General features: G+C 40.4%; 1 protein-coding gene and 1 non-coding gene across 2 annotated transcripts in view; one reads left to right on the forward strand and one right to left on the reverse strand.

Moving 5' to 3' along the window:
* Positions 1-6,142: 6,142 nt before the first annotated feature.
* Positions 6,143-23,983, reverse strand: part of LOC133541239 (zinc finger protein 436-like) — a 93,505-nt gene continuing 75,664 nt past the window's right edge. The window contains exon 4 of the mRNA XM_061884502.1: positions 6,143-7,081. Coding sequence (XP_061740486.1) covers positions 7,019-7,081 — 63 coding nt within the window. The 3' untranslated portion in view covers positions 6,143-7,018. The remainder of the gene's footprint in view (positions 7,082-23,983) is intronic.
* On the forward strand, positions 16,621-16,726 carry LOC133541893 (U6 spliceosomal RNA). Its single transcript, XR_009804004.1, has one exon. It is a non-coding gene; the product is annotated as a U6 spliceosomal RNA (small nuclear RNA).

The raw sequence follows: 23,983 nt of genomic DNA on the forward strand, positions 1-23,983 counted from the left end.
TCTATTTGTTAAAAAATAAATGAATAAAAAATAATATATATATATATATAGATTACAGATTTTTTTTAAATGAATTATTTTTCATGTCTTACAGCAGCAAATAGTGTGTGAATGTGAGTGTGAATGTTGTCTGTCTATCTGTGTTGGCCCTGCGACGAAGTGGCGACTTGTCCAGGGTGTACCCCGCCTTCTGCCCGATTGTAGCTGAGATAGGCGCCAGCGCCCCCCGCGACCCCGAAAGGGAATAAGCGGTAGAAAATGGATGGATGGATACAGCAGCAAATAAAAGTGCTGAAGTTGTGTAATATTTCAATATCTTTCAGCTTTGAAAATGAATACATAAAATGCATATCATTATTATTTTGTTAGTAAGAAAAAAAGGGAAAGTAAAGAATGAAAAAAAATGAACATCTTGATTAACAGAACAAAGTTATTAAGTTTTTTGGACGTCAAAATGACAACAAAATGTGTTTTGAGCTAAGAATGAGGCAATTATGTCTTTGTTGTTTTATGTTATGAAATAAAAGTAATCGGCTTTATTTTAAGTTCAAACTCATTCATTATTTCAAATTGTTTGTATTTAATTTTTTTTAACCTGAGCAGACTTTGCGTCTCCGTAGCAACCAAGCCTGCCGCGTGACGTCACATACCTTCTTTAAAGGGTTCTGACGTGCCGGACGCACTTTTAAGACGTCACTTCACGTCGTGCGGGCTGCTCTTCTCCTCTTTGCCTTTGGAAAGAAAATCGTTCTCCCTTTCAATCTTGTCAAATATACTTTCTCCAAAATATTTCACCTGGGGAATTGAAACAACATTTTTTAATTGTCATTGCTTTATTTATCCAGCCATCCATCCATTTCTACCGCTTGTCTCTTTCGGGCATTTATTAATAAAAATAATCGTAAAAGGGAACGAGACTTTAAAAAATGGGTGCATTTAATAAAACGAGTATTTTAGCAATAAGGGACACGCGGTAGGAAAATGGATGGATGGATTTTAGCCACAATTATTACCACTTTCTGCCTCTGTAATTGCAATGAAGGACGCACGAGGGCGCTAATGACTCACCTCTCTTTTAAATGTGGACTTTTTTTAAAGGCCCACTTCTATACTGACGTGCGATACTGCCCTTTTCTTTCCAGTCCGATACCAAGTCAAATTTTGGATTATGTCAGCAATACCGATCTGATCATTTAGGCAAATATATCTGACGTGTCTGCTAAAATGTAAAAAGTTGTGTATTTTTCAAAAAATAAAAACACACCCACAAAAAAACAACAGTTAAATGTAAGAAAAAAGAGCAAGGAAATGTAACGTCATGAGAAAAAGCAGTAATAATGAAGTAATAATAATGTTATTAATATACGTACAAGAAAACATGACAACAGTACTTGAAATGATGGTCTTTGAAAATACTTTGATTTTTTTTTAAATTGAAAGTATGCCAAAGGATGCGTGAGATTTGATTTAAATATTCAAAAAATAGCAACAATTTAAAAATCCTTTATAAATATATTCATTGAATAATACTTCAACAAAATATGAATGTAAGTTCAGAGAGTGAAAAAAAAATACAACAATGCAATATTCATCGTGGACAGTTCGATTTTTTGTGGACATTTCCCATAAATATTGATGTTAAAGATTTCTTTTTTTGTGAAGAAAAGTTTAGAAGGAAGTTGATGAATCCAGATGGATCTCTATTACAATCCCCAAAGAGGACACTTTAAGTTGATGATTAGAAATCTTTAATTAGAATTGAATCACTTGTTTATTCTTCAAGAAGTTTTTATTTATTTTTATATCTTTTTTTCCAAATAGTTGAAGAAAGACCACTACAAATGAGCAATATTTTGCACTGTTATACAATTTAATAAATCAGAAACTGATGACATAGATCTGTATTTTACTTCTTTATCTCATTTTTCAACCAAAAATGCTTTGCTGTGATTAGGCGGTACTTGAATTAAAAAAATGTTGACAGGGGGGACATCACTGAAAAAAGCTTGAGAACCACTGATCTAAAATGTTGGCTCTGATTGTGTTTTATTGTCAACATTCCGTAAGGGGGCGCCATATCTCCAGGCTTTGACAGTGACGTCACTATTTTGAACTTTCCCCCACCTAAAAAAAACTGTCGCACAACAGAATAAAACAATTAGGCATTTAAAAATAAATCTGAAAAATTAATTTAAAAAAGTGAATCGAAATGAATAAATATAATAAAGCAATATATGGAAATACATTTGCAGTAGCAATTTGATTTTTTTATTTAAACATTTATATAGATATATATACATGTGTATACACATATATATATACATCTATATATATATACACACACATATATATAGATATATATATAGATGTATGTATTTATATACACCATACCATACCAACTTTTTTATAAAGCCTATATATACACACTATATCGCCAAAAAGTCTTTGGCCACCTGCCTTGACTCACATATGAAGTTGAAGTGCCATCCCATTCCTAACCCATAGGGTTCAATATCAATCAATCAATCATCAATCAATGTTTATTTATATGGCCCTAAATCACTAGTGTCTCAAAGGGCTGCACAAACCACAACGACATCCTCGGTAGGCCCACATAAGGGCAAGGAAAACTCACACCCAGTGGGACGTCGGTGACAATAATGACTATGAGAACCTTGGAGAGGACCTGACATATGTGGACAACTCCCCTCCTCTAGGGGACCGAAAGCAATGGCTGTCGAGCGGGTCTAACATGATATTGTGAAAGTTCAATCCATAGTGGATCCAACACAGCCGCGAGAGTCCAGTCCAAAGTGTATCCAACACAGCAGCGAGAGTCACAGCAGGAAACCATCCCAAGCGGAGGCGGATCAGCAGCGCAGAGATGTCCCCAGTCGATACACGGGCGAGCGATCCATCCTGGGTCCCGACTCTGGACGAGCGGTCCAATCTGGGTCCCGACTCTGGACAGCCAGTACTTCATCCATGGACATCGGACCGGACCCCATCCACAAGGGAGAGTGGGACAGAGGAGAAAAAGAAAAGAAACGGCAGATCAACTGGTCTAAAAAGGGAGTCTATTTAAAGGCTAGAGTATACAAATGAGTTTTAAGGTGAGACTTAAATGCTTCTACTGAGGTGGCATCTCGAACTGTTACCGGGAGGGCATTCCAGAGTACTGGAGCCCGAAATGAAAACGTTCTATAGCCCGCAGACTTTTTTTGGGCTTTGGGAATCACTAATAAGCCGGAGTCCTTTGAACGCAGATTTCTTGCCGGGACATATGGTACAATACAATCGGCAAGATAGGATGGAGCTAGACCGTGTAGTATTTTATACGTAAGTAGTAAAACCTTAAAGGGGAACATTATCACCAGACCTATGCAAGAATCAATATATACCTTGATGGTGCAGAAAAAAAAACATATTTTTTTAACCAATTTCCGAACTCTAAATGGGTGAATTTTGGCAAATTAAACGCCTTTCTGTTTATCGCTCTTTTTGCGATGATGTCAGAACGTGACGTCTCCGAGGTAATACAGCCGCCATTTTCATTTTCAACACATTGCATACACCGGGTCTTAGCTCTGTTATTTTCAGTTTTTTTCTACTATTTTTTGGAACCTTGGAGACATCATGCCTCGTCGGTGTGTTGTCGGAGGGTGTAACAACACTAACAGGGAGGGATTCAAGTTGCACCACTGGCCCAAAGATGCCAAAGCGTCTGCCGCCAGACCCCCATTGAATGTACCAAAGTGTCTTCACATTTGACCGGCGATGCTAAGACGGACATGGCACAGAGATGTATGGATAACCTGCAGATGCATTTGCAACCATTAAGTCAACGAAATCACAAAGGTGAATTTTGTTGATGTTGACTGCCAGCTAATCGATGCTAACATGCTATTTACCGGCGGTGCTGAAGCAGACATGGCACAGAGATGTATGGATAACCTGTAGATGCATTTGCAACTATATTATGTTTCCTTCCACCCACATTTAATGCGAAAAAAACACTTACCAATCGACGGATTTAAGTTGCTCCAGTGTCACAAGATGCGAAAGTCCTGATCGTTTGGTCCGCACATTTTACCGGCGATGCTAACGCAGCTATTCGGCCATGCTATCTATGGCTATGAATAGCGTCAATAGCTATTCGCTCAATAGCTTCAGTTTCTTCTTCAATACTTTCATACTCCAACCATCTGTTTCAATACATGCGTAATCTGTTGAATCGCTTAAGCGGCTGAAATCCGAGTCTGAATCCGAGCTAATGTCGCTATATCTTGCGGTGGTATTCGGTATTTGTTTACATTGGCAGCACTGTGTGACGTCACAGGGAAATGGATAGTCGCATCGCAAATAGCGAAAATCAAGCACTTTAAAGCTTTTTTTAGGGATATTCCAGGACCGGTAAAATTTTGAAAAAAATTTCAAAAAATACAACAAGCCACTGGGAACTGATTTTTAATGTTTTTAACCCTTTTGAAATTGTGATAATGTTCCCCTTTAAAGTCACATCTTAAGTGCACAGGAAGCCAGTGCAGGTGAGCCAGTATAGGTATATATGTATGTATATATGTATATACAGTATAGGTATATATGTATGTATGGGTATATACAGTATAGGTATATATGTATATAAAGGTATATACAGTATAGGTATATATGTATGTATATATGTATATACAGGTATATACAGTATAGGTATATATGTATGTATATATGTATATAAAGGTATATACAGTATAGGTATATATGTATGTATAGGTATATACAGTATAGGTATATATATATGTATATAAAGGTATACACATTATAGGTATATATGTATATAAAGGTATATACAGTATAGGTATATAAAGGTACATACAGTATAGGTATATATGTATATAAAGGTATATACAGTATAGGCGTAATATGATCAAACTTTCTTGTTCATGTCAAAAGTCTAGCAGCCGCATTTTGTACCAACTGTAATCTTTTAATGCTAGACATGGGGAGACCTCAAAATAATACGTTACAGTAGTCGAGGCGAGACGTAACAAACGCATGGATAATGATCTCAGCGTCTTTAGTGGACAAAATGGAGCGAATTTTAGCGATATTACGGAGATAAAAGAAGGCCGTTTTAGTAACGCTTTTAATGTGTGCCTCAAAGGAGAGAGTTGGGTCGAAGATAATACCCAGATTCTTTACCGAGTCGCCTTGTTTAATTGTTTGGTTGTCAAATGTTAGAGTTGTATTATTAAATAGAGGTCGGTGTCTAGCAGGACCGATAATCTGCATTCCCATTTTTTTGGCGTTGAGTTGCAAAAAGTTAGCGGACATCCATTGTTTAATTTCATTAAGACACGCCTCCAGCTGACTACAGTCCGGCGTGTTGGTCAGCTTTAGGGGCATGTAGAGTTGGGTGTCATCAGCATAACAGTGAAAGCTAAAACCGTATTTGCGTATGATGTCACCTAGCGGCAGCATGTAGATGCTGAAGAGTGCAGGGCCAAGGACCGAACCCTGGGGAACTCCACACGTTACCTTAACGTAGTCCGAGGTCACATTGTTATGGGAGACACACTGCATCCTATCAGTAAGATAAGAGTTAAACCAAGACAGGGCTAAGTCTGACATACCAATTCTTGTTTTGATACGTTCTAATAAAATATTATGATCCACGGTATCGAAAGCAGCGCTAAGATGACGCATCAGACGTGGGGCGGTATAGCTCGGTTGGTAGAGTGGCCGTGCCAGCAACTTGAGGATTGCAGGTTCGATTCCCGCTTACGCTATCCTAGTCACTGCCGTTGTGTCCTTGGGCAAGACACTTTACCCACCTTCTCCCAGTGCCACCCACACTGGTTTAAATGTAACTTAGATATTGGGTTTCACTATGTAAAGCGCTTTGAGTCACTAGAGAAAAGCGCTATATAAATATAATTCACTTCACTTCACTTCACATCAGAATCCATCGTTAGCAATAGATTATTGGTCATTTTTGCGAGGGCTGTCTCAGTAGAGTGATTTGCCCTGAAACCGGATTGAAAGGTTTCACATAGATTGTTAGACGCTAAGTGTTCATTTAACTGCTCCGCAACAATTTTTTCGAGTATTTTTGAAATAAAGGGAAGGTGAGACACCGGTCGGTAGTTTACCATGAAGTCAGGATGGAGGTTAGGTCTTTTAAGGAAAGGATGAATAACCGCTTTTTTGAGTGGTAGGGGAACATTGTCAGAGGAAAGTGTTAAGTTTATAATATTTAGCACTGATGGACCTAATAATACAAAGAGCTCCTTGATCAGTTTCCCAGGAAGTGGGTCAAGTAAACATGTTGTTTGTTATATTCCATTTACACCCTAACCCTAACCTTTGATTGATGTCAGCCATTTTGGGCCAAGGTGTTCTTTATTTTATTTTACTTCCTCTTATAACACAGTGTCTACTGACATTTTTAATATACAAACCATCATTGTTAAGCAAAATGTGACGCGTTGGGCGCACGGTGATGCGGGTTTCGTTCTCCCAAGGATGCAGACGGGATTTATTTAAGAATAAAACAGACTTTGACAAAACCAGAAGAGCTAGCATGGGAGCCAGAAAACACTAAAGGGCCTTAGCATGGAAGCTAGGATAAACAGAACCGAGAGCAAACGTAGTCACTTGTTGCATTTGGCAAATTAGGAAGCCAGACTGACGGGAGAAGGCAGGCTAAATAATGACAGTAATCACAACACAGGTGCGCGTCAGGAGCAAGCGGCAGGTAAAAACAATGAGCAACCATGGAAACAAACTGAGAGGCGCACAAACCTGAACCGAATGATTCCAAAACAAACAGAAAGCACAAAAAGACCCAAAAATCCAAACCTGGTAATGTTTAAAAAGTAATGTATTTTAAGTGTTGCTGATCTTGGCACCAGATCAAAGGCATCTGGAATGCTGTCCTCCGAGTCCTTGGTCAAAGGGAGGATCTTAGTGTTGTCTTGTGCTGTGGCATTTCCACTTTTGCTGGGTTCAATGCCACAGTCTACAGCCAGCTTGGCGTAGATGGAGTGGAATTGCTGTGTGTTGGCTTTCTTGTTGCAGCCTCCTGTTTATAATAAGAGAAGAGTACATACATAAGAATGTGCATTAGCACCCTCATCTTACATTCTTTTTGACACATGTAGTTATTGATATTGTATTTCTTGAAATGCCTTATGCCCATATACAAAATAAAAACAATTAAAATGTTTATTTTAGGGACGGCGTGGCGCAGTGGGAGAGTGGCCGTGCGCAACCCGAGGGTCACTGGTTCAAATCCCACCTAGAACCAACCTCGTCACGTCCGTTGTGTCCTGAGCAAGACACTTCACCCTTGCTCCTGATGGGTGCTGGTTGGCGCCTTGCATGGCAGCTCCCTCCATCAGTGTGTAAATGTGGAAGTAGTGTCAAAGCGCTTTGAGTACCTTGAAGGTAGAAAAGCGCTATACAAGTACAACCCATTTATCATTTATTTTCAATTATCAACACACAGCACATGATTTATGAAAGTAAACAAATGTAACGAACAATCCTTGACGTAATTAAATGAGTGACTCATTAAAATATGCATTTGGTATCATTTCAAAGGTAAAGTCCCAACGATAGTCACACACACAGTAAGTGTCGTGAAATTATCCTCTGCATTTGACCCATCCCCATGTTCACCCCCTGGGAGGTGAGGGGAGCAGTGAGCAGCAGCGGTGGTGACGCTCAGAAATCATTTTGTAGATTTAACCCCCATTTCCAACTCTTGATGCTGAGTGCCAAGCAGGGAGGCAATGGCTCCCATTTTTTAAGTCTTTGGTATGACTCGGCCGGGATTTGAACTCGCCACCTTCCAGTCTCAGGGCGGACACTCTAACCACAAGTCCATTGAGCAGGTCTTATGACCTGTTTACTCTGCACACCACATATGATTATTTTTATCCCCTCAAGTGACTAAGATCTGATTTTTTTGACAGTCCAAACATTCCAAAGTCCTTCAAATCTGATCTTGTGGCATCAGATTGAGGCCACATCAATTGGGTTGTCCTGAATCAGACTGGAATCTGATCTATTTAAGCATGACTTAAGTTTAAACGCAATGCGACCTGAATGACCTACGTCATTCGTGTGTGTCGTGGATATTTGTGTAGAAATTTTAACTACAACATCCGGTTTTGGTGAGCAAAGTCTATTTAAGAAGACCAAATTTTCGCATGTAATATATATATTTATTTCTATATACTATTTACTTTAATTCAAAATAAATAGCGATTGTTGGACAGGAATTCACCTTGTGGTGAGTTGAAAAACAAAGCTCCTGTGGATCCACGCTGATGTCCATGTCTCCTCTACTTAAAAGGCCTACTGAAATGAGATGTTCTTATTTAAACGGGGATAGCAGGTCCATTCTATGTGTCATACTTGATCATTTCGCCATATTTTTGCTGAAAGGATTTAGTAGAGAACATCCACGATAAAGTTTGCAACTTTTGGTCGCTAACAGAAAAGCATACCAAATACGGCCTTTTTACTTAACTACATTGCAATTTTAAATTTTGCGCGAATTATCCTGCTGAAAACGTCGCGGTATGATGACGTGTACAATGGACGTCACGGGCTGTTATGAATATGAGCGCTGCGCACACACACAGCTAAAAGTCGTCTGCTTTAACGGCATAATTACACAGTATTTTGGACATCTGTGTTGCTGAATCTTTTGCAATTTGTTCAATTAATATTGGAGAAGTCAATGTTAATATTTCATCATTGATATATAAACTATCAGACTGCGTGGTGGCTAGTAGTGGCTTTCAGTAAGCCCTTAATAGCCATTAAAAGATTACAACCCTCCCAAATATATTACACTATATTCATCCATTCATACATTATATTACTTTCTCGTAAAAAAACACTAACTTGAAGGTGTTGTGACTTTCATTTTATTTTGTGGTAGTCATGACTTCCTCCCGGTCAACTTCACAGACAAAATATGAACTTGACAGCATAAAAACAACAGCAGACATGAATTGTGGATGAGAATCATATTTGTAACAGGAAATCAAATGCAAACAAACCTATTATTTTCCTCATAAGCGTCACGATCTCAGCAGCACGAATAAATCCAACTTTGTCTTTCACGGATGAATGTTTAATTAGTGGAGCCCTCAGATGTAAAAACTAGGGCTGGGCAACGATTAAAAAGTTTAATCGAAGTTAATCGCACTATTTCTCCGATTAATCGCGATTAACTGCATTGTATACACAAAGCCCAATAATGAATTCAAAAGTAGTGTGTAGTGCACCTTTATTGGAATATTCTCCCACATGAACAAAAGCGCCAAAACATTTGTTGTGCAAACACAATTTAAATCAGTCCTTGTTAAACAGTAGCAGTTAAATAGCATATTTTATGAAAATCAACTCAAAAAATTTAAATACAAACATTTAAGCTTATTGCCACTGCCAGGGTATTTAAGTTATCCTGTTTGTTATGGAAAATAAATATAATCTACATACAAATCTCTGAGCCACAATCATAACATCTGAACAGGCAATTTCTGAGGTAACAGCAGAAACATTTTTTTTTTATCAGGGATCTTATGTTTAAAAAACCTATATTATAGGTAGTGGGCTGTTTTAGGGAATTTTTGATCAAATTATCCGTAGTAGCAATATTAATAATGTGTTTATTCTGCGTAGTGCACTTAAAATAATTATGACCATATCTAGGAATTGATATGATGGGAATTTTCTGATTGTTTGCTTGGTGCTTTGATAAACTGAACGCATATACATGGTACTATATTGTGATGTTATGAGCCAGGGGAAAAAAGAACTACCCTACCCAGCATGCAACAGGAGTGACGAGCATGCGCGGTAGCCCGGTATAGGTTGTGTCGCCATGACGGCATCTTGTATGTTGTGATATGCACGCTCTGAAAGTAAACGTTAAGAACTCAGCCAACACTCCTGGTCTGCATTATTCATAAATAGACAGACAACACAAATACTCCGCTGCTTCACAGGCCGCTGAATGTAGCTGGCAAAGTATTCCCATGCTAGCTAGCCGGTCTAGCAAGCACGCCTCATTCAGTCCATAACGGCCCGATCCATCCACATTCAGAATTGTCTGGCGGTCGTAAGTGATCCCGGAGTGACCACGCTGTAAGCCAGCCAGGAAATTTGCAGAATTGTCCGGTATTTTTGCCAAATGTTCCATCTTTACCAAGAGCCCCTCGACGCCGGGCGACACCATCTTGTTAGGAAAAGGCGTTAACAAAATAAAAACATGTAAACAACATACGCAAATGTGCGATAAAATAATTGTCGGCGTTAATAAATTGATGAGTTAACGCGTAATTAACGCATTAATTTGCCCACCCCTAGTAAAAACATGTGTGCATCTAATGCTTTCTTCTCTAAATCCTCGTGAGTGTCACATGAAGTGAGGTCGCAGCGAGCAGCAATGTCTTGTTGATGATAAATGCTTTAAATCTTTCAAAACAATATTTTTATTAAGAGTGTACAAATCTACTCCATCCCATTTTAAATATCTTTTTTTAATGATCGCTTTCGTATTTGCCAATAAACCTTTCGGCACAGATTCAGGTAAATAAACAGAAGCCTAATGGGACTCTAGACCATGGTCTGAAGCGCGGAAGTTGCCAGATTTGCCTCTAGGTCACGTGATTGCGACCCAGCTATACCACATTTTGTGCTCAAACTCTACACTCACTTGTTTTATTTCTACGCTCCAGCTGCTTGACCGTCGTGTCAATTAAGCCACAAAGAGGAACAAACGATAGGAAGTCATATATATATATATACATATATATATATATATACATATATATATGTGTATATATATATATACATATATATATACATATATATACATATATATATACATATATATATATATATACATATACATATATATATATATATACATATACATATATATATATATATACATATACATATATATATATACATATACATATATATATATATATACATATACATATATATATATATATTTAATCATATATATTCAGTTGAATGCACTACAAAGACAAGATATTTGATGTTCAAAATCATGTGTCCAGGGTGAGAAGAGTCAGCTGTGATCTGACCCACACGCCTCCTGGAGGGGTGGAAGTTTGCAGCCAATCACCTTCTCAGCAGCACGTACCATGCGCTGCAATCGATGTTTGTATTTTGGCCCATTCCTCTATGCCAGGGGTAGGGAACCTATGGCTTTGATGACCGCATCTGGCTCTCAGATAAATCTTAGCCGAAATTACTGAACAGGATAAGTAATGAATAATTCCGCTGGTTATCGCAGTGTTAAAAATAACGCAAAATATAAAACCTTCTCATGCATTTTAATCCATCCGTCCGTTTTCTACAGCAACGGTTCAAGAAGTGGCATTAATGGTAAGATATGTTATATATTTTATTGGTTAGCTTCAGAATAACAATGTTATTAAAAAGAATGAGAGACTTATCATACTCTAAAAATGTTAGTCTTACTTAAAAATGCACGCAATTAGTTGTAATCAGTTTTAAAAAAAATTATACGGCTCTCACGGAAATAGATTTTAAAATATTGTAGCTGAGATAGGCGCCAGCGCCCCCCGCGACCCCGAAAGGGAATAAGCGGTAGAAAATGGATGGATGGATGGATGGCTTCCATGGCTCTCTCAGCCAAAAAGGTTCCCGACCCCTGCTCTATGCAGATCTTCTCGAGAGCAGTGATGTTTTGGGGCTGTTGCCGAGCAACACAGACTTTCTACTCCCTCCACATATTTTCAATGGGGTTGAGGTCTGGAGACTGGCTAGGCCACTCCAGTACTTTCAAATGCTTCTTACGGAGCCACTCCTTTGTTGGCAGGGCGGTGTGTTTGGGATCATTGTCATGCTGGAAGACCCAGCCACGTTTCATCTTCAAAGCTCTCACTGATGGAAAGAGGTTTTGGCTCAAAATCTCATGATACATGGCCCCATTCATTCTTTCCTTAACACGGATCAATCGTCCTGTCCCCTTAGCAGAAAAACTGCCCCTAAGCATGATGTTTCCACCCCATGCTTCACAGTAGGAGTGGTGTTCTTGGGATGCAACTCAGTATTCTTTTTCCTCCAAACACGACGAGTTGAGTTTATACCAAAAGTTATATTGTGGTTTCATCTGACCACATGACATTCTCCCAATCCTCTGCTGTATATCATCCATGTGCTCTCTGGCAAACTTCAGATGGGCCTGGACACGTCTGGCGCTGCAGGATTTGATTCCCTGTCGGCGTAGTGTGTTACTGATGGTAACCTTTGTTACTTTGGTCCCAGCTCTCTGCAGGTCATTCACCAGGTCCCCCCGTGTGGTTCTGGGATTTTTGCTCACCGATCTCATGATCATTTTGACCCCACAGGATGAGATCTTGCGTGGAGCCCCAGATCGGGGGAGATTATCAGTGGTCTTGTATGTCTTCCATTTTCTGATCATTGCTCCCACAGTTCATTTTTTCACACCAAGCTGCTTGCCTATTGTAGATTCACTCTTCCCAGTCTGGTGCAGGTCTACAATTCTTTTCCTGGTGTCTTTCGACAGCTCTTTGGTCTTGGCCATAGTGGAGTTTGGAGTCTGACTGTTTGAGGCTGTGGACAGGTGTCTTTTATACAGATAACGAGTTCAAACAGGTCCCATTAATACAGGTAAGGAGTGGAGGACAGAAGAGCTTCTTAAAGAAGAAGTTACAGGTCTGTGAGAGTCAGAGATCTTCCTGGTTTGAAGCGACCAAATACTTATTTTCCACCATCATTTACAAATAAATTATTTACAATTCCTACAATGTGAATTCCTGGATTTTTTTTTCACATTCTGTCTCTCACAGTTTAAGTGTACCTATGATGAAAATGACAGACCTCTGTCATCATTTTAAGTGGGAGAACTTGCACAATCGGTGGCTGACTAAATACTTTTTTGCCCCACTGTATATGCGTATTAACATTTCCACCAATAATCAGCTGTTTTACAAAGCATACATAGTATTACACAAGCGTTACCATTGAGTGAGCGTGCGGTGGTTGACCTCCATGACACGCAAATTCGTGAAGCTTTCCTTCTTTTTACACAAAAATAATGTTATTCTGTGAAAAACCAACAAACCATTTCTTACTTGCCTTAACCATGCACAGTGGAGACACGTAAATTGTTAAAGCACTCATGATTTAGAAAAATTAATTTAAGAGTTAAAAATAGAAAAAGTGAGCAACATTTTTCATAAGAAAAATATAAGGTACAACGCCCGTGCAATGATGAGACGGAAATTTCTGAAGTGTACGATTGGTCTGCACTAACGTGACAACGCCGCCGGAGTCGAACAGGGCGTGGGTGTCCAGGCCGCTGACTTCGGCGGGGAGGGTGCAGTGCCGCCTGCTTTGAGCCGGCTCCGCCCCTGTGGTCCGCAACATTTTGACGCTGACCTGGTAGTTCTCCAGTCAGGCAACCAAGGCGTCGTATGTCGAGGGGCTTACCTGGGCAGCATATTTCTGTGCGTTGGGCGGCAGTGAGTGTACACTTCCGTGTTTATAACGAGTCTTTTGATCGTCGTGGGGGCGGGGGTGGAGGGTGTGGTCTCCCCCCGATGTCAGCCAACCTTTAGTTAGGCGCAGCAAGTCTGCTACTTGGGCTCGGGGTGGCTGTCCGGCTTCGTAGGCCCAGTTGTGAAACTGCGAGAGGCTGTAACCATGGCTGGCTAAGATAACTGCCTTCAGCTTTGCAAAGTCTTGGGTGTCCCGGCAGGCGGTGCAAGGACGCTGGCCCAGTCCGTGATTGGCCAGCCCTCCCTGGTGGCAGTGCGCTCAAACAGTTCGATGTAGGCTTCGGTGTCATCTTCTGGGCTCTGTTTTATGAGGTGGGACTGTACGATGTTTGTCCATTTTCATTAGGAGTTCTGCTACTGCTTGCTGCAGCTGAGTTTGGCTTTTAAGCAGTGCAGCCAGGGTCTGATCCATGGTAAGGCTGCGGTGCGTCAGCGTATACCTGCATTCTCCACCAATTGTAAAGTCTGAACCCAAACCAGCACACAGAAAAAGGGGTTACAGGTAACTGTTTATTTTCTCTTAAATGGCAAATAAAGTTTCTTCCCTCTCAGGGCTTTCAAATCAAAATTTATAGCAGGGTTTCCCACAGCGCTTTGTTGTCAAGGCGGCCACCTAAACAAGAAATAGCCACCGCCTTAACAAACTTAAGTTACTTTACGAAAAAAAATTGATATATATCGTACATCGCCATTCAGAAAATTAAGCAGAAAACAACCAACAATCGTAGGCTTCTTCCCGCCACAAAGCCAGCCTACTTCACTGCAGTCTGTAGTCTATTTCCCCCAGGCTGTGGTGGGAGCGACGAGGTGGAGACGTGAAGGCCACAGGCCGAGTTACACTGATCCTTACACCCATCCACCCCCTTCCCGTCTGTTCGCCGACTAGACATTACCTTAACTAAAAAAAATTCTGAGGGAAACCCTGCATACAGTAGGTTCACTTCAACATCTTATTTCCTATAGCAAGCACATTGGAGTGCTTTTCATGCCCCCAATGTGCAGGGCTAGTTTGCCTATAAAGGAGACAGGGAGACAACCATCAGTCAGATTCCCAAAATATGGCAAATGTTCAAGAGGAGGACATAGAGTTTTGATTAACGTCCAATGCAGGAGTTCCTTCTCCGAGTAGAGCCAGCAACACAGTGAGACAGAGCTCTGAGCTTAAGCAGCAAACATTTGGATTGCCTGATTTAGAGCAGGTGTGCTCTGAGCAGCTCTTGACACTCATGCTGAATGAGGAGGAAATTTGGGACATAACTCCACTCAATGACCGTGCCCAGGCTCCGCCTCCTCCTGCTGTGTGGAGCTCCTCCGTCACTGTGGCTGCTGGCCCTGTGGGAACACTTACCTGATCGGGGATTTCTAGCCTTAACTCCACAGTTTTAAATCCAATATTCGTGGATTTTGTACATGGTGCCATCTTGGAAGTGTGCTTGCTATCCCCCTGTTATCAAGCTAACAGTTAAAGCTAGAATTTTAGCAAATATTGTACGCATAACACCAAATAATCATGAATTCCAATACTTGATGGCAACTTATAAGTATGCTAGCTGTTACCATGTTAATGTTAGCAAGAAAACATTTTATGCTACCAATTTAGCTAATTTCATACTTTTTAACCTAATAACCATGGATGCCGTTACTTGGTGCTATATTAAAGTATACTAGCTCTTTCACTGCTACCATGCTAATGTTTTTTTCTAGCATTTTAGCTAAGATTGTACATTGTAAATCTAATAATCTTGGATTTCGTTACTTGGATCCAAGTAACAAGTATGCTAGCAATTACCCTGATAGCATGCAGAGTACAATTAAAACATATAGATTGTTACTTTGTACTCTTATAGTATGTTAACTCTCCTAACTATACCAAGATGCATATTACATTTCAGTTAAGCTTCTGCTATTCACCTCTCAGACCCTTTTAACTTTCTATTTCAACTTTCAAACCACTTCTACATTTCAGTAGAGCGTCAGCATTTCAACATTCAAACAATTGAGATAGGCTCCAGCACCCCCTGCCACCCCAAAAAGGGACAAGCGGGAAAAAATGGATGGCTGGAAACAATTTCAGCATTTAAACGATTTCAACATTCAAACCATTTCTACATTCACCCTACATTCCATTAACATTTCAGTTCAGCGTCAGCTCTTCAACATTCAAACTATTCTTACATTCGTACTACATTCTATCAGCATTTCAGTTCAACTTCAGCATTAACGCATTCTCAAAAATTCCTTCAGGAATTTCTTTAAATTTTTAGTATTTGACCGGACTGAACGGAGCTAGGGGGCTTTGAAACTGCAGTAACATTTGATATGTAACCACCCCCACTCAACGAAGAACAAAAGGGTAGCTGGTGACCTGAATGAGTTTCACAACGCCTGCTATACCGCTCCCACCCCCACAGCCGCTTTCTATACCGCTCACAGACGCACACCAGACTGAGCGTGTGTCGTTGACTTGAGTGAAACTCCTAGTGCGCAACAAACACAACAAACAGAGCATAATCAAACTGCTGACAGCAGTTTGTTATATTGAAGATCGCATTAGTATATGATAATGTTTTTCCTCTCTGGTGTCGTATTTGTGAAGAGCTTCTAAGAAAATTGTGTACACGGGGCAGGAACAAGTCCTGTGGGGGAGGAGTATGCTAACATGCTTGATTTCAGACTGTTGCTACCGTTGGTTCCGTGAGGGGGAGGCATCCTGTTACACCAATGGCAGCGGTCTGACGTTGGTTCCGTGAGGGGGAGGCATCCAAATACACCAATGGCAGCGGTCTGACGTACAAGGACTTTCCATATATTACCCGTCGGTCCTTACTACACCTAGTCAGACTGCATTTAATTAATTTTGGGGCTCAGTTTCCAGATAAAAACACACTATCATTAGCATCTGTAGACATTGACAAATGTAATCATAGTGACTGCAATTGGACTTGTTTTCTGCCACCATGGCTGTTTAGGAGGTAGAGGGGGAATGCCTACTTAAACCAATGCTTCTCCTACACCAATTGCGTTACTTCGGTAACGCATATACTAAAATTGGAACGATACAGAGAAGATTAGCATGGCCCCTGCGCAAGGATGACACGCAAATTCGTGAAGCGTTCCTCATTTTTAAATAAAAATAATGTTTCTCTATGAAAAACAAAACAAATTATTTCTTACTTGCCTTAACCATGTACAGCGGAGACACGTGAATTGTTAAATCCCTCAAGATTTAGAAAAAAAATTCAAGAGTTTGCTTACATTACAGACATGTACACACAATCACACACACAAGCATACTACAATAAAACAAATTATGCTGTGTATTGAACTTAAATGGATAAATAAACGCCACAAAATATGTAATTTAAGAGCTCTACAGCAAACTAGCTTACTATGCTAACATTCACTTCACTGTAATGAATTACAAAAAATTGCATGACTGAATTTTGGAAATAAAATGTCCCAAATTACATCACAGCCAACAAATGATACAGCTCAATCAAATATTAACGTACTACTCAACGATACATACCGATGATACTTTGTTTGGCATGAGATTCGAGCAGATGAACACGTTTGCAATATTCATCGAACTAGCTTAAAGTAGACTTGAAAGGAACTACTTGTCGTCTCCTGTTAATATGGACATTACTGTAAACTAGGCAATGCTGCCTCCCGCTGTCTAAAGGAGGGAGTGCACCTCACTAATTATTTCCACAGTGAACTTAAACCCTGGTTTTACATATACTATCAATAAATTCAACAAACAAGACAGAACACTCCCCGCCTGGCGGATTAAGCCGCCACTACCAAACTCTCCCAAAGGATACTATCTATGGCTTCTCTGGTGCCATAAGCAAGATTGTCTATGTTACTGGCTGCAGAAACACTTTGGTCCCATCCTTTCTGGAGACATTTATCTCCACTTTGCGAACTCTGCCATCTTTGCTTGGGAAGACTTGTGTAATGAGTCCTAAAGGCCAATGGTTTCTATACAGTTGGTCATCTTTGAGGAGCACTATGCTCCCAGGCAGTGGGTTAGGGTGGGGTGAATGCCACTTATTTCGTGGCTGAAGTGTAAGTAGATAGGTATGCTTCTTCTATCTGTCCCAAAAGGTTTGAGCCAAATGCTGGACTTGACGCAACTGTTGCTTGTGAAGATCTTTTAATGAGCGTCGCCACGTTGACCAGGTCTCTTCCATTTTTTGAGGAAGAGGTGCATCCCAATCTCCGTTGTTCTGCATGAGCTCACGCCGGATAAGTTTGCCTTGTATGGTGACAGGGGCAAGAAATCCTAGGGGATCATAGATGCTGTTGACAGTTGACAAGACACCTCTGCGGGTGAAAGGCTTTTGCTCATCAGCTACTTGAAAGGTAAATGTGTCTGACATTAGATCCCAGTTAAGTCCCAGACTACGTTGCATGGGCAGGGTATCTCAAGTGAAGTCCAAGTCCTTTAAGTTGATGGCACGGTCCTGAGGTGGCAATGCATTCATAACTTCTGCTTTATTTGAGGCGATTTTGTGAAACCTCAAGTTTGAGTCTGACAGAACCTCTTGCGTCCTCTTGAGCAGCTTCAACAGAGGGAAGTGACGTTAGCCCTTCATCAACATAAAAGTCACGGTTGACAAACTGCTTTTCAACGGGCTCAGCATTTTTCACTGACTGTCTATAACAGTAGATGGCCACTGCGGGATAGGGACAATTTCTAAAGACATGGACCCTCATTCTGTATTCCATGATGTCTTCAGATGAGATTTTGTTTCTGAACCATAAAAACCTGAGATAATTAGGTTAAGAAACAAATGTACATCTAATGAATGTCTGCTGTTATGGCTACAGCTTCTTTACGAAACCTGAGGAGTACGCCTATAAGGGGGTTGTTGAGGTCGGGTCCAGTTAACAGCCCGTTGTTAAGTGACACACTATTGTATTGGGCACTGGAGTCAAAGACCACACGGATGTTCCCAGGTTTCTTCGGATGGTAAACATCAAAGGCCGGTAAATACCATCTTTCTTCATTAGGTATGAGTGGGGGAGCTATTTCAGCATGTTAATTTTGAAAGATCTTTTCCATGAAGCTACAAAAGTGCTCTTTCATCACTGGTTTTCTTTGAAAGTTGCGTCTCAGAGAGGAAAAACGATTCAAAGCGTGAACTTTGTTGTCAGGAAGCTTGGGCCTTGGAGTCTTAAATGGCAGCTGAGCTACCCAGCTGTTTGTTATGTCCTTTTTCGAACCCCTCTCCAACTCTCTCCTTTGAGTCACACATTAAAAGCGTTACTAAAACGGCCTTCTTTCATCTCCGTAATATCGCTAAAATTCGCTCCATTTTGTCCACTAAAGACGCCGAGATCATTATCCATGCGTTTGTTACGTCTCGTCTCGATTACTGTAACGTATTATTTTCGGGTCTCCCCATGTCTAGCATTAAAAGATTACAGTTGGTACAAAATGCGGCTGCTAGACTTTTGACAAGAACAAGAAAGTTTGATCATATTACGCCTGTACTGGCTCACCTGCACTGGCTTCCTGTGCACTTAAGATGTGACTTTAAGGTTTTATTACTTACGTATAAAATACTACACGGTCTAGCTCCAGCCTATCTTGCCGATTGTATTGTACCGTATGTCCCGGCAAGAAATCTGCGTTCAAAAGACTCCGGCTTATTAGTGATTCCTAGAGCTCAAAAAAAGTCTGCGGGCTATAGAGCGTTTTCCGTTCGGGCTCCAGTACTCTGGAATGCCCTCCCGGTAACAGTTCGAGATGCTACCTCAGTAGAAGCATTTAAGTCTCATCTTAAAACTCATTTGTATACTCTAGCCTTTAAATAGACCTCCTTTTTAGACCAGTTGATCTGCCGCTTCTCTTCTTTTCTTTCTCCTATGTCCCCCCCTCCCTTGTGGAGGGGGTCCGGTCCGATGACCATGGATGAAGTACTGACTGTCCAGAGTCGAGACCCAGGATGGACCGCTCGTCGGGACCCAGGATGGACCGCTCGCCTGTATCGGTTGGGGACATCTCTACGCTGCTGATCCGCTTCAGATGGTTTCCTGTGGACGGGACTCTCGCTGCTGTCTTGGAGCCACTATGGATTGAACTTTCACAGTATCATGTTGGACCCGCTCGACATCCATTGCTTTCGGTCCCCTAGAGGGGGGGGGTTGCCCACATCTGAGGTCCTCTCCAAGGTTTCTCATAGTCAGCATTGTCGCTGGCGTCCCACTGAATGTGAATTCTCCCTGCCCACTGGGTGTGAGTTTTCCTTGCCCTTTTGTGGGTTCTTCCGAGGATGTTGTAGTCGTAATGATTTGTGCAGTCCTTTGAGACATTTGTGATTTGGGGCTATATAAATAAACATTGATTGATTGATTGATTGATTTGCAGGAAGGCGATGTCATCAATGGATGGACCAACTTTGTTGTCATCTTTGGTCTGCTGAAACACTGTAGAGCCCATGTCATCTTGCTTACATTTCTGTGGGAAGGTTACCTTTGAGTATTCAGGGCTTTGAATATGGCCATGTCTCTCCTTGACTTGAAATATGTTAGGACAAGGTTTAAAGACTGTGGGATGCCTTTGTTCGGTCGTAATGGTGTTGAAGTTATTCACTGTGGTTGGTTTGTGAACACCTCCCAAGCATACATTTCCAACGATCACGCATCCCAGGTCAAATTTTTGAGCATAGGGACCATCGCGCGGCCCATCAACCTGTTTGCGCACTTTGTGGACAGAGATGATGTCTCTCCCAAAGAGAAGCATAATGGACACATTAGGATCCAGCTCTGGGATGAGGTTAGCAACTGATTTGAGGCGAGTATGGTTGGCTGCAGCATTAGGTGTTGGGATTTCTGATCTATTCTTAAGTAGATCATTACATTCCAGGAGGCTTGGTAAGGAGAGGCACACTTTTCCATCCATGGATTCAATTTTGTAGCCTGAGGCTCTTCTCCCAGTGGTTTCCATCACTCCAGAGCAGGTTCGGGGTGTGTATGGTGATGAAGGATTTTGAATGTTGAAGATCTCAAAGAACTCTGAACGAGCAAGGGACTTGTTACTCTGCTCGTCGATGATTGCATAAACTTTCAGGGATTTGTCAGGACGGCTGCTAGGATATAATTTAACAAGGCAGATCTTTGAGGAGGATTTGTAGCTTTGATCGCCACCACATCTGTACATTGAGCACTAACCTCAGTTGAAGGTTCTGAGTCTTGCTCCCCGCCAAACTGTGTCAGGGGGGTTGGGACCTGGATCCATGGTGCAGGTCCAGGATGAAGTGCAGAAATGTGCTTTGCGCTCTCACATTCAGTGCACTTAGTAATACATTTACAGTTGTTTGCTATGTGTTGAGTAGATGTGCAACACTTAAAACATATGCCATTCTCTTTCAGGAATTCCTTGCGTTGTTCCAATAGCATTGTATGGAAAGCCCGACATTTCTGGGGCAAGTGAGGCTTTTTATGAATAGGGCATTGTTTCTCGGGATCATCAGCTTCAAAGTGTTGTTTGACATTACACTGGAAATCGATCTTATGAACTGAGACTTCCCTATTTTGGATCTGCTTCCATTGGACACTGTCTGCTTTTGAGGTGTCAATTTGATCTGCAAACTTAAAGCCTGGGTCATTCCTAATTAAAGCCTGTTTTCCAATGAAGTCAACAAAAACTTCAAATTGGGGAAATGTTACATTGTGCTGTAATTTGTAGTTTGTGCCAACATTGAGCCACTTTTCTTGAAGGTTGAATGGTAACTTTTGAACTAATGGGTTTATCCCACGCGCTGTGTCCCAATATGCAAGGCGAGGCAGGTCTCCATCTTCTTTGGCTTCCTCCAATTCTATGAGAAAATCACTCAACTCATGGAAGCACGTGAAGTGATAGATTTTGTACGTATTGAGCTTTCTGTGCAATCCATCATTTGTTCTTGTGTATGCTGTCTTATCTTCTGCGTTAAAGAAATCGTTTTACTATGCCGCCCTCAATATGTAGAAATATCTTGGCTTTACCCTAACACCTTTTCTTGATCAAACACTCTGAAAAATGTCTTCCAGTATACAGGTTTATTGACCGTAAAAAGGGTAAAACGATGATACTTTGTTTGGCATGAGATTCGAGCAGATGAACACGTTGGCAATAGTCACCGATCTACCTTAAAGTAGACTTGAAAGAAACTACTTGTTGTCTCCTGATAACATGGACATTACTGTAAACTAGACAATGCTGCCTCCTGCTGTCTAAAGGAGGAAGTGCACCTCACTAATGAATTCCAAAGTGAATTTAAACCCTGGTTTTACATATATTATCAATAAATTCAACAAGACAGAACAGAGTTAAAAATAGATAAAGTAAGCAACATTTTTTGTAAGAAATATATATGGTTCAACGCCCGTACAATGACGGGACAGAAATTTATCAAGTGTTTATCTCATATGAAAAAATTGTACATTTATTTTTTATCACCCGAATCACGAACCCCAAACCTCTACAATAGGAAAGTGTGGAATGCTTCTAATGAAATGTTCCTTGTTTGAAATAAAATAATTGGTCACCTGAACCTCTAACTCCCGACCCTCTACAACAGAAAAGAATGAAACACTTTCCATGAAGTATTCATTAGTTTAAAAATTAAAAAAATTAATTTTGACCATACTTTAACCTCAACCCTTTACAACAGAAGTGTGGAATAATCCTCTTGTTGTTTGATTTGTATTTAAATGAAATTAGTACTTGGCAGGAGGGGTTAGACAGAAGAAAAAAGAAGACAAAAGAGGACAATTAGAGCCAAGACATCAAAAACAACAAAACTACAACAACATATTAATATTAACTAGAAAATTCCCGTGGAAATTTTCATTGGCCTGCTTTCTGTGCCTTGGGCCTCCGGCCGGGGGTCGCTGGAAGCTGCTGTACATATTACATGGTGCCAAGTGTCTGAATCCGTGAGTTTTAGGTGTCACTGTGCAAAATGAGCCAAAGGGCCAGCCTAAAACAGTAGCCTGTTCACACAAAAATTATAACACAGCATGTGTGCTAAAGATAGCATGATAATAGTCGGCATTTTTCATATACAAAGTTATACGACTAAAAGTTATATGGCTGCGGACATAGAAAAAAAAGTATAACTGGAAGAAAAATTTAGCATGCTTAAGTTAGCTTGCTAGCATGCTATCATTTGCATGCTAACAGGTAACAAGTGTCACATACCAAGTTTAATGATCCGGAGTGAAACAGTTGTCCAACCAGCTAATCAAGTTAGCATGAAAATGTTTGCATGCTAGCTAGCTAACGTGAGGATGATATTAGTTATCTTGTGTCACACACCAACTTTTATGACTCCAACGTGTATTATGGCTATGGAATTAGAGAAACATTAGTACATTAAACAAATAAAGTTAACACTTTCATGTTAGCATGCTAACAGTTTACAAGTGTCACATACCAAGTTGTGTGACTGGGGTAAACGGGTGCAAAACTAGCTCAAAAAGTTAGCATGCTAATTTTAGCATGCTAATGGTAGCATGCTATCAGTTAGCATGTGTCACATACCAATGTATATGACTAAGGTGTATGGCTGTCTAAGTGGAGAAAGCAACGTAAAGTTAGCTAAAAAAAAGTACCATGTTCATATTAGTAAACTAGCATAATGTTAAAATATGTTAGCATGCTAACAGGTAACAAGTATCACATGTGAAGTTATATGACTATACGGCAAAGGATTGCAAAATTTGCTAAAAAGCTAGCACTTTAATGTTAGCATGCTAAGAAAAATATGCATACGGCTAGCATGTTTCAAATACCAAGATATATAACTAAGTGTAGTTAACAAGTGTCACATACTAGGTTATATGACTGAGGCAAACGGTTGCAAAAGTAGCTCAAAAAGTTCTTAGCACGCTAATGTTAACATGCTAGCAAGCCAACGTGAGCATGGTAATAGTTGGTGTCAGTCAAATACCAAGTTATATGACTCTAAGATGTATAACCTGGGAATTAAAGAAATACATTTAGCAAAAAAAAAGCAGTTCATGTGCTAATGCTTGCTAACTGCTAACAAACTTGCTCGACACCAACGCAGATAAAAAAAAACAGATTTTTGTACTGAGGGGCTCTGTTGTGTCTACTGTTTTGTTTATTCGTGAATAGTGTCACCAGGGTATCACGAAGTGTTCCCAACTTAAGATATGCCTATCGGCGGAAATGAGACCTTTCCGACGGTATATCATATGTGGGGGTTTGTAAGCCCTTTAGTCTTGTAGTAGACAAAAACTGTTAAGTTCCACTCTTCTACTCCAAAAAAGACCCACGGACAACTCACGATTTCCAATTGATCAACTTTTATTTTTTTCCAAATTGAAGCTTTGTTGGTTTAATTTTAGTTGATCTTCAA

The sequence above is a fragment of the Nerophis ophidion genome, linkage group LG23 (genome assembly GCF_033978795.1).
Source record: "Nerophis ophidion isolate RoL-2023_Sa linkage group LG23, RoL_Noph_v1.0, whole genome shotgun sequence".
Lineage (NCBI taxonomy): Eukaryota > Metazoa > Chordata > Actinopteri > Syngnathiformes > Syngnathidae > Nerophis > Nerophis ophidion.